This window comes from Lycorma delicatula, chromosome 1 (assembly GCF_047948215.1).
Source record: "Lycorma delicatula isolate Av1 chromosome 1, ASM4794821v1, whole genome shotgun sequence".
NCBI lineage: Eukaryota > Metazoa > Arthropoda > Insecta > Hemiptera > Fulgoridae > Lycorma > Lycorma delicatula.
In genome coordinates, this window is record NC_134455.1 from 3,594,056 (window position 1) to 3,608,463 (window position 14,408).

The 14,408-nt window shown below is 30.8% G+C and overlaps 1 protein-coding gene across 1 annotated transcript in view; it reads right to left on the minus strand.

Moving 5' to 3' along the window:
• The window catches only part of na (sodium leak channel non-selective protein na), a 231,003-nt gene that overhangs the window by 36,383 nt on the left and 180,212 nt on the right, over nt 1-14,408 (minus strand). Inside the window, exon 26 of the mRNA XM_075361924.1 lies at nt 10,898-11,034. Within this exon, the coding sequence (XP_075218039.1) occupies nt 10,898-11,034 (137 nt within the window). The remainder of the gene's footprint in view (nt 1-10,897; nt 11,035-14,408) is intronic.

A 14,408-nucleotide genomic window follows, 5' to 3' on the forward strand; every position in this document is an offset into this window, starting at 1 on the left:
AGAGTTGGGGGGACCTTCTTCTTGGATGCGCCAGGAGGAACTGGGAAAACATTCCTCATTAGATTGATTCTAGTAACGGTTCGATCAAAAAATGACATAACTTAGCTCTTGCTTCGTCTGGAATAGCTGCGACATTGTTACCAGGTGGAAGGACTGCGCATTCAGCTCTGAAGTTGCCATTAAACATGCAAATCATCGAGACTCCCACGTGCAATATTTCCAAAGCATCCTGTATGGGAAAAGTATTACAAAAATGTATACTGATTGTTTGGGATGAATGCACGATGGCACATAAAAAATCGCTTAAAGCTCTTGATCGATCGTTACAAGATTTGCGTGGAAACGTTCAACCATTCGGGAATGCTTTGATATTGCTCGCAGGAGATTTTAGGCAAACATTGCCTGTAATTTCTCGATCGACACCAGCAGACGAAATAAATGCTTGTCTGAAATATTCAACACTGTGGCGACACATATGTACATTGCAGTCGACTACGAATATGCGTGTCCAGTTGCAGAATGATCCATCAGCTGAGGTATTCTCACGACAGTTACTGGACATTGGAAACGGACAGCTGCCAGTCGATGAGACATCTAGACGAATATCATTTCCTGATAATTTTTGTAATTTAGTAACATCGAAAGAAGAACCGATCGAAAAAGTATTTCCTGATATTCAAATTAATCATAGAAATCACGATCGGCTCAGTGAACTAGCTATCCTTGCCGCAAAGAATAAAGATGTCTATCAACTTAATAATGTTATTCAATCCAGCATTCAAAGTGAGGAAATTACATATAAGTCGATAGACACCGTTGTGGAAGCAGATGAAGTAGTTAATTATCCAACGGAATCTTTAAACTCACTTTATCTGCCAGGGATGCCACCACACATATTAAAATTGAAAATAGGTGTGCCAATTATCCTGTTGCAGAATATTAATCGGCCAAAACTCTGCAACGGCACGCTACTTGCAGTTAAGAAATTGGTGAATAATGTAGTGGAAGCAATGATTTTAACGGGGCCTTTCAAAGGTGAAGATGTCCTCATTCCTCAAATACTCATGATCCCGACCGATACACCATTTCAATTTAAAAGATTGCAATTACCAATTCGATTGGCATTTGCAATCACAATCAATAAAGCTCAAGGTCAATCTTTAGAATTGCGTGGTTTAGATTTAGATGCGGATTGCTTCTCACATGGACAACTGTATGTGCGTGTTCCCGACTCGGCAAACCAGATAGCCTTTATATCTACGCAGACAGTGGAAAAACAAGAAAATATTGTATATCCATAAGTATTGCAAAACTAAACTTCTATGAAACGTATGCTTTGTTTTGTTTCTCATTTCTCATCCATGCAACCACAATGCGCCACAGCGAAGCATGGCGGGTGCAGCTAATATATATATATATATATATATACACACACACACACACACACACACACACACAATCTTTTTTGTGATATCAAAAAGTTTAATACAAATATAATTAAATGTAGCTGATCTGGTGGCATAAATTTTATCTCTTAATATTATAGGAAAATGAAATTAGGATACATTTTAATTTTTGTTGAGTAGTCTAGTATAAATTTTGCACCTTATCTTATAAAACATTAAAATACATTTTAATATTAAAAAATATTATACGATAACCTGAACATGAAAAAGTAGTATAAACAGTATCAAATAATAATGAAAAGTAATGAAACTATATAAATAATAAATCTTCTACTAACTTAAAAGGAAAAGTTGAATACATCATTGTTAAGAATAGAAAATCCTACAGAAATAGCTGGTAGTTTCAACACACTTTTTTGACACTGGATCAACCTTGGCAAATAAAATAACTATACCAAAAGTGCAAAACTAAAGTTACCAGATTTTTACAAAAGAAATATTTTTACAAAACCTTTGAGTTCCTTAGAAATTAATGAGATAATCTAAAAAATGATAAAGCTGGTGGAGTTGATATAAATATAAACATTTTCAAAAGACAGTTGCTTAATAACTGTACCACTTGAACATATTTTCAATCTATACACAGAAAAATCTATTTGGTCTTCTGCTTCAAAAGTAGCAGAAGTTAAACCGGTATTCAAATCTGGAGAAACATTTTTAACCACAAACTAACTAGACTGATATCTTTAATATCTAATATATCAAAAATATTAGATAAATTATTCATAAAAGAATTTTCAATTTTATTGATGAATACAGTATTATTTTGACAAGATAATAAGGCTTTGTTGAAAACAAGGGCACACGGGATGCTCTAGGTTATATTACACATTTTATTTATGAAAAATTGAACTTAGGAGCTCTATTAATTGCTAATTTTTTAGACTTGCCTAACTAAAGTCTTTGATACTGTAAATCATAAAATTTTGTTCTAAAAATTGCACAGTTATGACATTCAGGGTATGGTATTAGATCAAATTAAAAGTTACTTGTCAAATAGTAAACAAACAATAAAAATATCAAATATTAACAGTTCTGAAGTTGAATTAATTACTGATGTGCCCCCCAGGGTAATTTATTTGGACCTCTTTTTTTCTACTATACATTAATGTTATATTGGATTCATCTATGGTAAAATTACTATTATATCTTATGCAGATGGAACTACAGTTTTGAGTACTGATAAAACATCGGATTTAGCTGCAATAAATATTAATAAAATACTTAACGAATATATGAATGGTTATGCATAAACCAGTTATCCTTAAATATTGACAAACTATCCATATTACTTTTGGAATACACAAAGATAGTGTACCTGCCAGAACTAGCATTTATATTAACAAGCCCATAACAAGAATTGAATCATGTAAGTACCTTAGATTTTTTAAAAAATGGGATATCCATATTAAATACATAAGTAAGAAATCAAAATATTTATATATTCGTGATGTTATGTAGAATATTGTCTTGGCAATCAATATTATCAATTTACTTCGCCATTTATCACAGCATAGTGACATTTGGTATTGTTGTGGGTTGGGGCTTATAATAGCATAAAAAATATTTTATAAAGTCTTCAAATTAGATTATTGCAAATCATTAAGAAGAAAATAATGATTTTCCACTGCCATTAAATATTATGCATATCTTCCTATATGAATCATATGCCAGTCTCTATGGGGTGAATGGTAATGGCTTGGCCTTTCATCCACAGGTCCCAGGTTCAAATCCTGGTCAAGCATGGCATTTTCCCTTGTTACAAAAATTGTCATTCATCTCATCCTCTGAAGTAATATCTAACAATGGTCCCGGAGGTAAAAAAAAAATGAATCTCATAAATTTCACTACAATGAATTGAAAAATTAATACATGCAATCAACTAATGGAACAAGAAATAAGAATATTACTCTTGCAACAATAAACAGAGCAGCAAAACAAAAAAGTAATAGAATTAATTCTACAAAAATCTATAATAAGCAGCAAAAATACTAATGGATGCAAGATTAAGAAATGGATGAAAACTATATAGGTTTGCTGTATGAATTATTTACTTTTTCTACACAAATAGCTTCTAAGTTTTAGCATACTAAGATTTAGTTTTGTAGAAATATTTGTACATATTTTTTATATTGTATTTTCCAGTTCTATGTACTGGTAACATGTTTTATCTTTGTAGGAAGTATTAAATTGTTCTTGAAATATATATTATTTTATATTATATGAAATAAACAAAAGTTAGATATAAGTGCAAAATTTTATTCAAAATTTCAAAGTATAAAACATAATTTTGAATAAAGTGACAAACAATTAATAACAATAAGATGTTTTAATGTAATAGTTACAGAGTTTAATACCAACTGAAGTTGCAGGATACTGCGAAAACTAGTTATTGGAAATTAATATGTTAAGTTTAACTTTAATTAGTGCGTTTTGGTGGTTTATATTTCATATAATATTAAATTTTATTCACAGTGGTCAATATGTTAATGAATTATTTGAATATTCAAAAAATTATATATGTACTAGTTCCCAATCGCAGCTTCACCAGTGCTATATGGTTACTTGCACTTCCCACAGGGGTCAATTCTTTCATTTTATGTCCTTTACTCACATAACAGAGATAGGTGCAGCCAGTCATACAGTTACAGTGACAGTGGCTGTGTTGGTTGAGCCACAGCGTCGTATAACTTCGTACCCCTTAAAAAATCGGAATTAAAAAACTCTAATGGTTTTTAAATATTTATCTGAAGAGTATTTACAAGTCCAAATCTACTGAATATCTAGTTTACTATGGTCGGGATTGGGAAAATTTACAACCAATGTTCAAAAATTTTTTTTTTTACCTTTCTTCATCCTCTTTCAAGGTTGAATTTCAAAAATCTAGAAATTTGGTTTATTGACATGAAGTCACTCACCAAAAATCAGGCTGATTTCTTCATTTGTTACAAAAAATTCATTTTAACACTTTTAATCTCTGAATTTCAAAAAATGTAGAAATATATTTTTAAATATTCATATTAAGATTACACACACAAAAAATTAAGTTGATATCTACATCTGTTATTGAGAAAAAAAATTTCATTATTACTCCATTTTAAGCCATTAAACTTTGAATTTCAAAGTGGAGTTTCTTAGTATGCATTTACATTGTAAGGAGAAAGTGTATACAAATTTTTATCAATTTATCTTCAGTAGTTTTTGCTGGGTATTGATCACTCACGACATGTTATTTTATATATGTATATAGCATTGCCCAAGAATAATGTAGCCAACCTATTTTCTAAAAGTATTAGTTTGATAGAACTTCTGGGTATATGATATTTTTTGTGGCGTTTTGATTTTCTGGTAGCAGAATGTATTGAATTTCCTTATTACCAGTTCTGGAAAGTCCAGTATATAACTGCACATGAGAAAAATAGTCTGATCATAAATCAACACCAATGTGTTTGAATGTGCTTTATTGATTGTTATAGCAAACAAATGTTTTATAAGGAATTGCATCCTCTTGAATTGAAATGGTAAGTTTGTTGGGATTATTGGGATGTGGGGTGTAAAAGTAAGCTCTCCTGCAGCTGAACCTGTCAGAATAGTAGCCTCAATGATGTAATTTCACATAGTTTTGATTTGCAACCTCTTGCATATAAACTTGGAAGGATAAGATTTTGTAGTAAAATAATAGGAACTTCCATTTTAAGATTGAGACTATAAGCTGTAAAACCTGTGGGATAAAGAGAACTCAAAAATTCTGGAGGATAGTGAACTGCATCTTCAGTATTGATTACAGAATTTACAGATCAATATTCCTTGCTTTGCCCTTCAACATTTTCTAAAATCGTATTATTAATTTCAAAAGCAGAAATATTTTGAGGAGTTATAATATAGATCTTTCGCAAAGCCACTCATACGGTTTTTGTGAAAGTTTACTAATTTCTGGATAAATACTGGAAATGAGATCATCATTATAGGCACAACAGTAATGAAATGTAACCATCATTCTGAGGAAGAGTCTCATTTCCAATGTTTAGTAATTGTAAGGGAAAGTTAGCATCGTCACCTCCAAGATGAACTCTCACATTAGTTCTTAAGTTAGTTAAATAGTGTGAAAAAATTTCAATAAGGGTGATGATTTAAGACACGCCTGAACATCGGTCCTAGTTCCTCTCGCAATGAAAGACAATGTTTGCCAAAAGTCTCCAGCAAACAAAATTTATACCACCCATTAATTTACACGATCTAATATCTCAAAAGGTTCAATCAATGGCTTCAATATGAGCTTGATGACTCATTGTGCATTCATCCTACACTATAAGTTTATCATCTAGCAAAATTTAGCCAAGTGGACCATTTTTATGAATACAACAAAGAGATTCTTGCCCACATGTAACATTTAATGGTAACTTAAAAGTGGAATGTAGAGTTCTCCCACCATTAATAAGTGTAGCAGCTATTCCTGATGAGGCTACACTGATTGCAATTTTTTTAGTTGAACAAACTTGAGCAACAAACAGATTAATAAAGAAAGTTTTCCCAGAGCCGCCTACAGGAGCATCTAAGAAAAAATCTTAGGGTTGTTGCTAGCAACACTGTCATTTATATCTCAAACGCCTGATGTTGATTTGGTACTAATTTAGGAAGATTAATACTAACAAATTCTTTCTGTTCATCGACATTGAAAGTCTTAACATTGCAATAAGCATTAATAGCTTCTTGATTATCATGTGTTGGTGTTGGTAAACTGAAATCGCATTAAGTATTTCTCAACGACAATATCCTCAAAATTAATGAGACCTCTATTCAACATTTCATCTGAAATTGTAATCTCAATGTTACTGGTTTGACGTCGGATTTGAAATAAAATATTTTTACAAAAGTCTTTTTTGGAATATTTCCCACAATGCGTTTGGTTGGGCAGGATGACAAAAACTAACATAATTGTTAATAATTCTCTCAATTTACGAGTAGACTGACAGAAGCATCAGCAAACGTGTCTTTCGAGTGATTATCATTTTCTAATAAACGAACTGCAGTGCAAGCAGCTTTATATGTTTGGTGTAGTTCACCATCAAAAGTTTTCAAGTAATCAAAAGATGTAGATCCTTTAACATTATGTAATAACATATGCGAATGAAAGCATTCACTTTGGTTCAGATGAGTTGTATATACTCTACCCAGAGTAGCATCCTTTTTGATCCCAGGAAATCCTTCGATGTCACTTTCTTCTGCTAAATTTATTATTATAAGTATAGTATTTAAGAACTTCAGGATGTAACAGTGACTTGGTGAAGTCATCAGACTGACAAAGCTCAAAAAAAGCAATAAGAGTGATCTTCTGTGGACTTTCAAGGACTTGTTGGAGATTTTGTTCAATAAAATAAATATGTTGATAGTTTTATAAATGAACAGTAGTAGGATAATGTAAAGGAATTGGAAAGTCAAAAAATCGCCAACTGGCTTCAGATGTACATATATATCTACCATTAATGTACTGATTCAATTCAAATGTTTGATTTTCAACTGAAAAAGTTGCTTGATCTGAACCTTTGGTAATATATTTGCAGATATATTGAATCACTTGCTTGTAGTTGCAAAATTCAACATTTATGTGGGCATTAAAGCAATGTGACAATAATGGGCAATGTGAGAAATCTATTTATTATCAATAATGTTACCTTGCATGTTTAAAGTTGGCGTATGACCTCTGTACTCTAGACTTCTCCAAGTCAAGTAACCGTTATCTGCAGTTTGAGTGTTGCAAAGGTACATTTGAGAATACATTTTTGAACATTTTCCATTTATCATGCATGCTGATGACCTATTTACATCACCACATTGTTTGTGACACATATGTTTACAAACAATGTCATATAATGGGTCAACATTTTTATCAGGGAGTTCAGCAGATATGATAAGATAAATTTTGTAGCTGACCGAACATAGCAGTTGACCGAACCAAATATTTCTTTTCTGTTAATAAAGTCTAGCAGTTTTTTCATTTTCAAATGGAAAACTCTGGATATAATATCATTCTATCAGTAGATTTTTGACCAGTGAATAGTTCGATTTTTATTTCTGGCCATTCAGAATTGCACGTAAAAGTTATAAATAAATCTGGATGCCCATATTTACGCACATATGTCATAGCATCTTGAGATTTCTCATGCATGTACTGCGGTAAACTAGTGAAAGATGAAGGAAGTATGAGACACTTTGACCCACATTGTTAGCATTAACATTGATGTCTTGTTGCACAGTATCTCAAAGATGAATGTAATCAACACGTAATTTTTTTTGGTTATTACAAATAAAGGGTACTCTTTCAGTGATCATTTTGGCCATCATGTCAACACAATATTGATCAATTAAGTTTCAGTAATAACGTAAAAAATTCTCAAACTATAAGTCGATAAGCATAAAATTGCATGCAGGAAACTGTTTTATTTTGTTCATATATTGTAAAGGATCATAAGAGCGATGAAGCTGACAAACATTGCGCATTTGACCATCACGCGCAAGGTTATATCTCTAGGTCCTTTATCTTTTTCGACCAGTAAAACAGCAACTTCATTAGTAGTTGGAGCATTATAGTGACCCCTATGCTGATTAACAAGTTCACGATCAACATAAATTATTAATTTAAAATCTTCCACATTACCCAAAGGTGTGTTGTCAATATTGCATTTAAACTATCTGATCAAATTATTATGTTCACAATATTAGAATGAAGAGAAGTTTGATCAGCATCAGAAAGGAAGTAAATTTGTAAAGATTGGTAATAGACACCAGATGTTGGCAATAAATCCTACACTATGGTGACCTTGAATTTTAAACGTAGACATAAAATTCCCTTCTATAATTTGTTTAGCAGCAAAAGAAGCCATCTGAAATAAAGTGTTATATTTTCTAACACTATCAAAAAAATGTTTTGACAAAGGATGAGACCCGAAAACTAAACTCTTGATTGATTCTGGCAGCTCATTACGTGAAACTTTTCTACCAGAACAACACATTGCCAGGTGTTTCATCTTTCCATTTTTTCATAAAACAATGATATAATATTTTAATTATTGCACCAATTTGTACTATTAATATAATCCAAATGAGGATCATATTCAAAAGCAGTTCCAATCTTAAAAGTGGCTTTCCTATGTTGTATACCATTGTAAAACAGAGCCTCACGCTCTTTCATAGTCTCATGTAAATGCGATATAGACATTTGCCTCGCATCTGTATATTTTTTACCAATATTACGTTTTTTCTGTTTAGGCATGATTTTAGAAAAAGAACTCAACAAATACCACCAAAATAGATACACAAATAAATAAATAAACTTGAATAATCAAATTTTTATTGCTAATCAAATACTGCCAAAATCATTCCCTATAAAAATGATGGTGCATAGATTTGTTTTTCGTATGTGCTCACATTTTTATTTTAGCTGCTATTGGTGCAGAGCAGACCAATGGTGGTGCACTGGGTGGTCGCACACAGCACCCTCCACGTTAAAAGCAAAGCTTTACTTTGTACTTTCTCCCACTAGAAGCAGTCTATTAGAAATTTATAAACAATAGACTGCTTCTAGTCTAAGTGTAGATTATTTTTATTTATATTTTATACATGTATCCTTATTTACTTATTATTATTTATTAATTTTTTTAATACAAGAAAGGGATTACTAATTAATATTTAACAGTAAAAAAAGGATTCTATATTTAGTGTGAGAGAGCCATTGCACATGGCTCCATCCATAACTCTCTTCCACAAGAAGCAGTTCGTTGTCAATTAATTGACAGATTATGTTTAATTTCTAACTGTACATTATTTTTATTTATATTTTATATTTGTATATTTTTTTTTTACTTATTATTTATTTAATTTTATAAATTTGAATAATCAAATATTTTTCACCTACTACAGAACCAATATATCATATTACCTGAGAAATCGAATACTACAAATATATGTATATGTATAGTTAGGTATATATGCTATATATGTACCTAACTACTGTACATATATCAAAGTAACAAATTAAAATTGTATTCAATAATTACCAATTATCAGCAGTTTACGCCCTTGTGATTATGTAGACTTTCTTTCTTTCTTTTTCCTCTTTAGCCCCCGGTAATTACCGTTTAGATAATACTTCAGAGGATGAATGAGTATCCTCATCCATGAGGATGTATGAGTGTGAATGAAGTGTAGTCTTGTACATTCTCAGTTCGACCATACCTGAGATGTGTGGTTAATTGAAACCCAACCACCAAAGAACACCGGTATCCACGATCTAGTATTCAAGTCCGTGTAAAAATAGCTGGCTTTACTAGGACTTGAATGCTGGAACTCTCGACTTCCAAATCTGCTGATTTGGGAAGACGCTTTCACCACTAGACCAACCCGGTGGTCTAGTGATTATGTAGACTGAATTTAGTGCAACTGACCACTACCTAGCAGACAGCCAATATACTACGTAAAAATTTATTGCCCGAGTACAAAATATCTGCCACCAAGTGGAGAGTCAACATACTTTGTATGGAGGCAATGAAGCATTATCTTTTTAACTTGTTTTTCTTTTATTGTTGTTTTTAATATTTTTTCAAGATGAAATGTATGTATAAACCTTCTCAGTTATGCCAAGAAACATAGGTAAAAATTTGATTGCGAATGATCAGATGGTTTTTTTTAATCGGAAACAAAAAACCCCTTTCTTTTCATATAATAATATAATAAAAAATTTTTTTTTCCAATTTAGCTGAATTTTAGATAAATTAATACAAAAAAAAAAATTAATACTTTCTTTGGCACTAAAAGTAAATCTGTAGATAAAGGATTAATTTGGAATTTATTGCCAATGAAATGGTGTGAATAATAAATTATTTATTTTTAATTTGGTTATCTTAATTTTCTTATTATTACTGACACCTTGTTGTATCAAGTTTTTGCTAATGCTCAAGCTTGTGCTGGAACGATTTGTTTAGATCGGTTCTGCAGATAATGAAGTAGGATTTATTAAAAAAATAAAATCTTAACCCCAAATCTTTTATTTAAAGATTAATTTTGTTACCAATTTAATGAATGTATCCAAGAAATTGTACATTTAAAAACCTTTTTTGGCTGTTTTTCACGATTATTATTGTTATACAACCCAATATTCACTTAGTTTTTAAGTCTACTTTCCTGACACATTAACTAGTACTTGAAGAAAATAGTATCTTAACCATTTCCTACTTAAAAGTCTATACTTTGTATCGCTAGTGTAATTCAGAAAAATTGTTTAAAAAATATTTCATGAAATTTGATACAATTGACCTGGAATTACACAGGCACAAACAAACACATATATCACTAAAATATGGAAATTTTCTCCTTATTTACATCACAAAAACGAGTATTTCTCCTCCTGCTACAGCAATATAAAAATATAAACTTACTTTAAAACATCATGGAAAGTTACATCTTCTCCATTATGTAAACGCTCTAATTCATAACACATGTGCTTGAACAAAAGACGATCTTTCTGTGGATCCACTTCTAATCTCCCTCGTAAAAGTCTTAAAATGAACCTTACCTAAAAAAATACCCTATGAAATTAGCATAAAATTATCTTATCTTCATTAGTTTAAATGTTATCTGTTTAGGAAATAAAAAGTAAGTTTATTCATTCACTGAACACAATAAATGCCTAAGTAAAACTCAGTAATTGTGTTAATAGATAATTTTCAACAAAAAAAAAAAACAGTAATGTATTACTTCAAAATTATCATAATTATTCTAAAATCTGATATTTAATTACTCAGTAATTCAACAATTAAAACTAGCACTTCAATGATTAAAAAGACGGTGAGTGATAAACAGATCTTAAATTCAGTGTCCAGACCTATTTCAAAGCTGAATTCTTACCAACAAAAAAAATGTTTTAGAGAAAAGGATTTTATTGTATAATAAATTACCCAAATATCTACTTTACTTCTTCACATAGTCACACATATGAAGGTGGTGTCATGATACTCATCAATCATGATAATGGCTTTTGCAAACTCTAATTGAAGAACTCCATGGAACAGGATATCCAATCAGTCAATGACACCAACCATGAGCTCTTCTTTGGTTTTAAGGCATCAGAGTTTCCAACTTAGAAAAGAAATGGTAGTTAAAGTACATTGATTTCAGGTTATACATAATGATAAAAAAAAATCATTAACGGCTTAAGTAAAGCCTTAGTGTAAACTGGGAATTGGGCCCACACTATCATATGAAGGACAGAAACAACATTTTTTTGAGCATCCCACTCTGTTTTCTGAACTCAACTCCAAAGCTTCTTTAGAATTCGATAATGAACTTCTAACATAATTATGGTTACAAGTTTCATGAATTCTGCCAGAAAAAGTACCCTTGCTGTCCTAAAACATTGGACTCACCTTTTTTTTGATTTGAAAGTGTATTTAGGATTTTTTTTCCATTCATTAGGTAAATGAATAAACCGAGTAAACTTTTGGTTCACAATGCTCCAATTTATAACATCAATACTATAAGCACAATAAAACTCTGTCTATGGAACTTGGCAATACTGTGTCCTTCTGCTTTCAAGAAAACAAATTACACTAAACATCTCACAGAGATAACTTTCATTTACTGGTTTACTACAACTGAACAGAATGGATAGTAGATGGGCACATACAAAATTATAGATTGCTGGCAGGTACTGATTTGTGCATCATGTTACAGTATAGAAACTCCTTAGTTTACAAAAACCAATCAAAATAAATTTTCAAACAGTTAAGTCATACTTAAGCCATAAAAAAAAACCATAAAAGGCATATTTGGCAACTACAATATCTGTTCTTTAAGCTGTGAACTTTAATATAGTCAGTCATTTTATGCTCATGAAATATAAAATTGCATCTGATAGCAACATTATTATTGTACAACCTCACCTCAGGGAATTCTAATGAATAGGATGAAATGAATGTTTGTAACAACTGATGTAACTGACAGTAACAATAATATTGATGGTAATTATTAACAGCAAAGATAATTGCTTAATAGGTTTCAGCTGAGCAGAGTGCATAACTTTATGAAAAAGAAATGCCACTAACTTCTACAGAACTAATAGATAAATTGATAAACATTAATAATGTTTTATGAATTCTTAAAATTCTAAAGTATCATGTAATGTAGTCAACTGAATTAAATTTAAGGAAAAAACTAATAATTTCACTTCATATTCTTCTGTTTTGGTCATTATATTAGAAACTTTTATTTATTCAATCATACTGACAACAAGACTACTGCATGATTATAGCTATTCCATCTTTTAAAATTTTATTCTATAAATGAATTTTATAACATACGCAAAACACCAATCCTGAACAGAATTCAAACCATAATCTTCCTTTTAGAATGCATATGGTGTAAAAAAACTAAACATTTGTCCATTTTTCTTCCAGTGATATAGCATATTTTTAATCTTAGATTTTTCTAATTTCTATCTTAGTTTAAACTAAGAACTAAGTTTAAACAATTTCACTGTATGATAAGTATTTCGTTATAATAACTAAAGTACAATTCTCAATGAATTTTTTTGAAGGATCTCCTTATGTATTTTTTATTAAAAAATACTTCCTATTTTTCTGAAATAATCTTTTAGATTTGTTTTACTGTATAATTATATATATATTTTTTTTCTTACATCTTTTTTTCTAATGCAAAAATAAATGGCCACTATAATTTTTATGACATATTAGCTACTAATGTTAATTAATTAGCTTTGCTTTGATTAGCTGCTATTTATACAATTATTAATAATAAATTTTCACCAAATAGGACACTACTACTTTCTTATTTCACAAAGTTTAGTTCAATTTTTATTTTGTATACCACTATTTTATAAATAAGTATTTCATAAAATTTAGTAATTTCTTACTTGATTCAATTTAATTCAATAATATACAAAAGTTGCGTGGAAAGTAGTTCCCATTTTCACATCAATATTGTACAGGTATATTATCCTGTCCAATTCAAATTCCCCAATCATAATTTTTTGTATAACTCCAGGAAAATTTATTTGTTTTAAGAAGACTATTTGTTTTTTGTGTAGTTTCTGAGACTTTTTAAATGAAGAATAAAACTGATAATCTCATGGTGGGTTGAATGAGAGTCATTCAATGATTAAAAAGACCAACTACTGTAGAAAAATTATTATTTATTCAATGACATTGAAACTAACAATACTTTTCAGCATAATCTCTGGCTATATTTAGGCACTTGTCACATCTTTTTGCAAGTTGTTTTATTCTAGTAGTACAGAATTGTTTACTTTGGTCTGAGCCGTTCTTGAGAACTACTTACATAGTGAACTAAATTAAATAAAACAACAGATTTAAAGATAAACGAATTTACTCATATCAGCCCCCTACATAGAACCATTCTCTAGTTATACACTTGTACAGCCTGTCAAATACTCTGGAGAAATCACTTAGTGGGATTGCCTTCAATAGCTCTGTGCAAGCCCTTTGGATGGATGAAATGTCGTTAAAAAAGCAGCCTTTCATCTTCAACTTGAGTTTTGGAAACATAAAATAGTCTGCTGGAGCCAAATCAGGTGAATATGGCAGACAGGATAAGACAGTGATTTGATTTGTAGCACAATAACGTGTTAGAACTGTTGCCATGTGTACTGAGGAATTGTTGTACAAAAGACTCCAATTGTCCGGATCTTGGTACTTTATTATGTACCAAGATAGGTACTTGATTATAATTCGATGAATGTGATGCATCAGGCGTTTCATTACTTCCAAATAGAATTTAGAATTCTTGGTTTGACCAGTTGGAACAAATTCATGATGAATTTGAGTCAAAGAATGCAATCAACATCGTTTTCGCTCTTGATTTTTGCTACCTGACTTTTGCCAGTCTTTGTGCTCTAGGACTCAACCAAGGAGC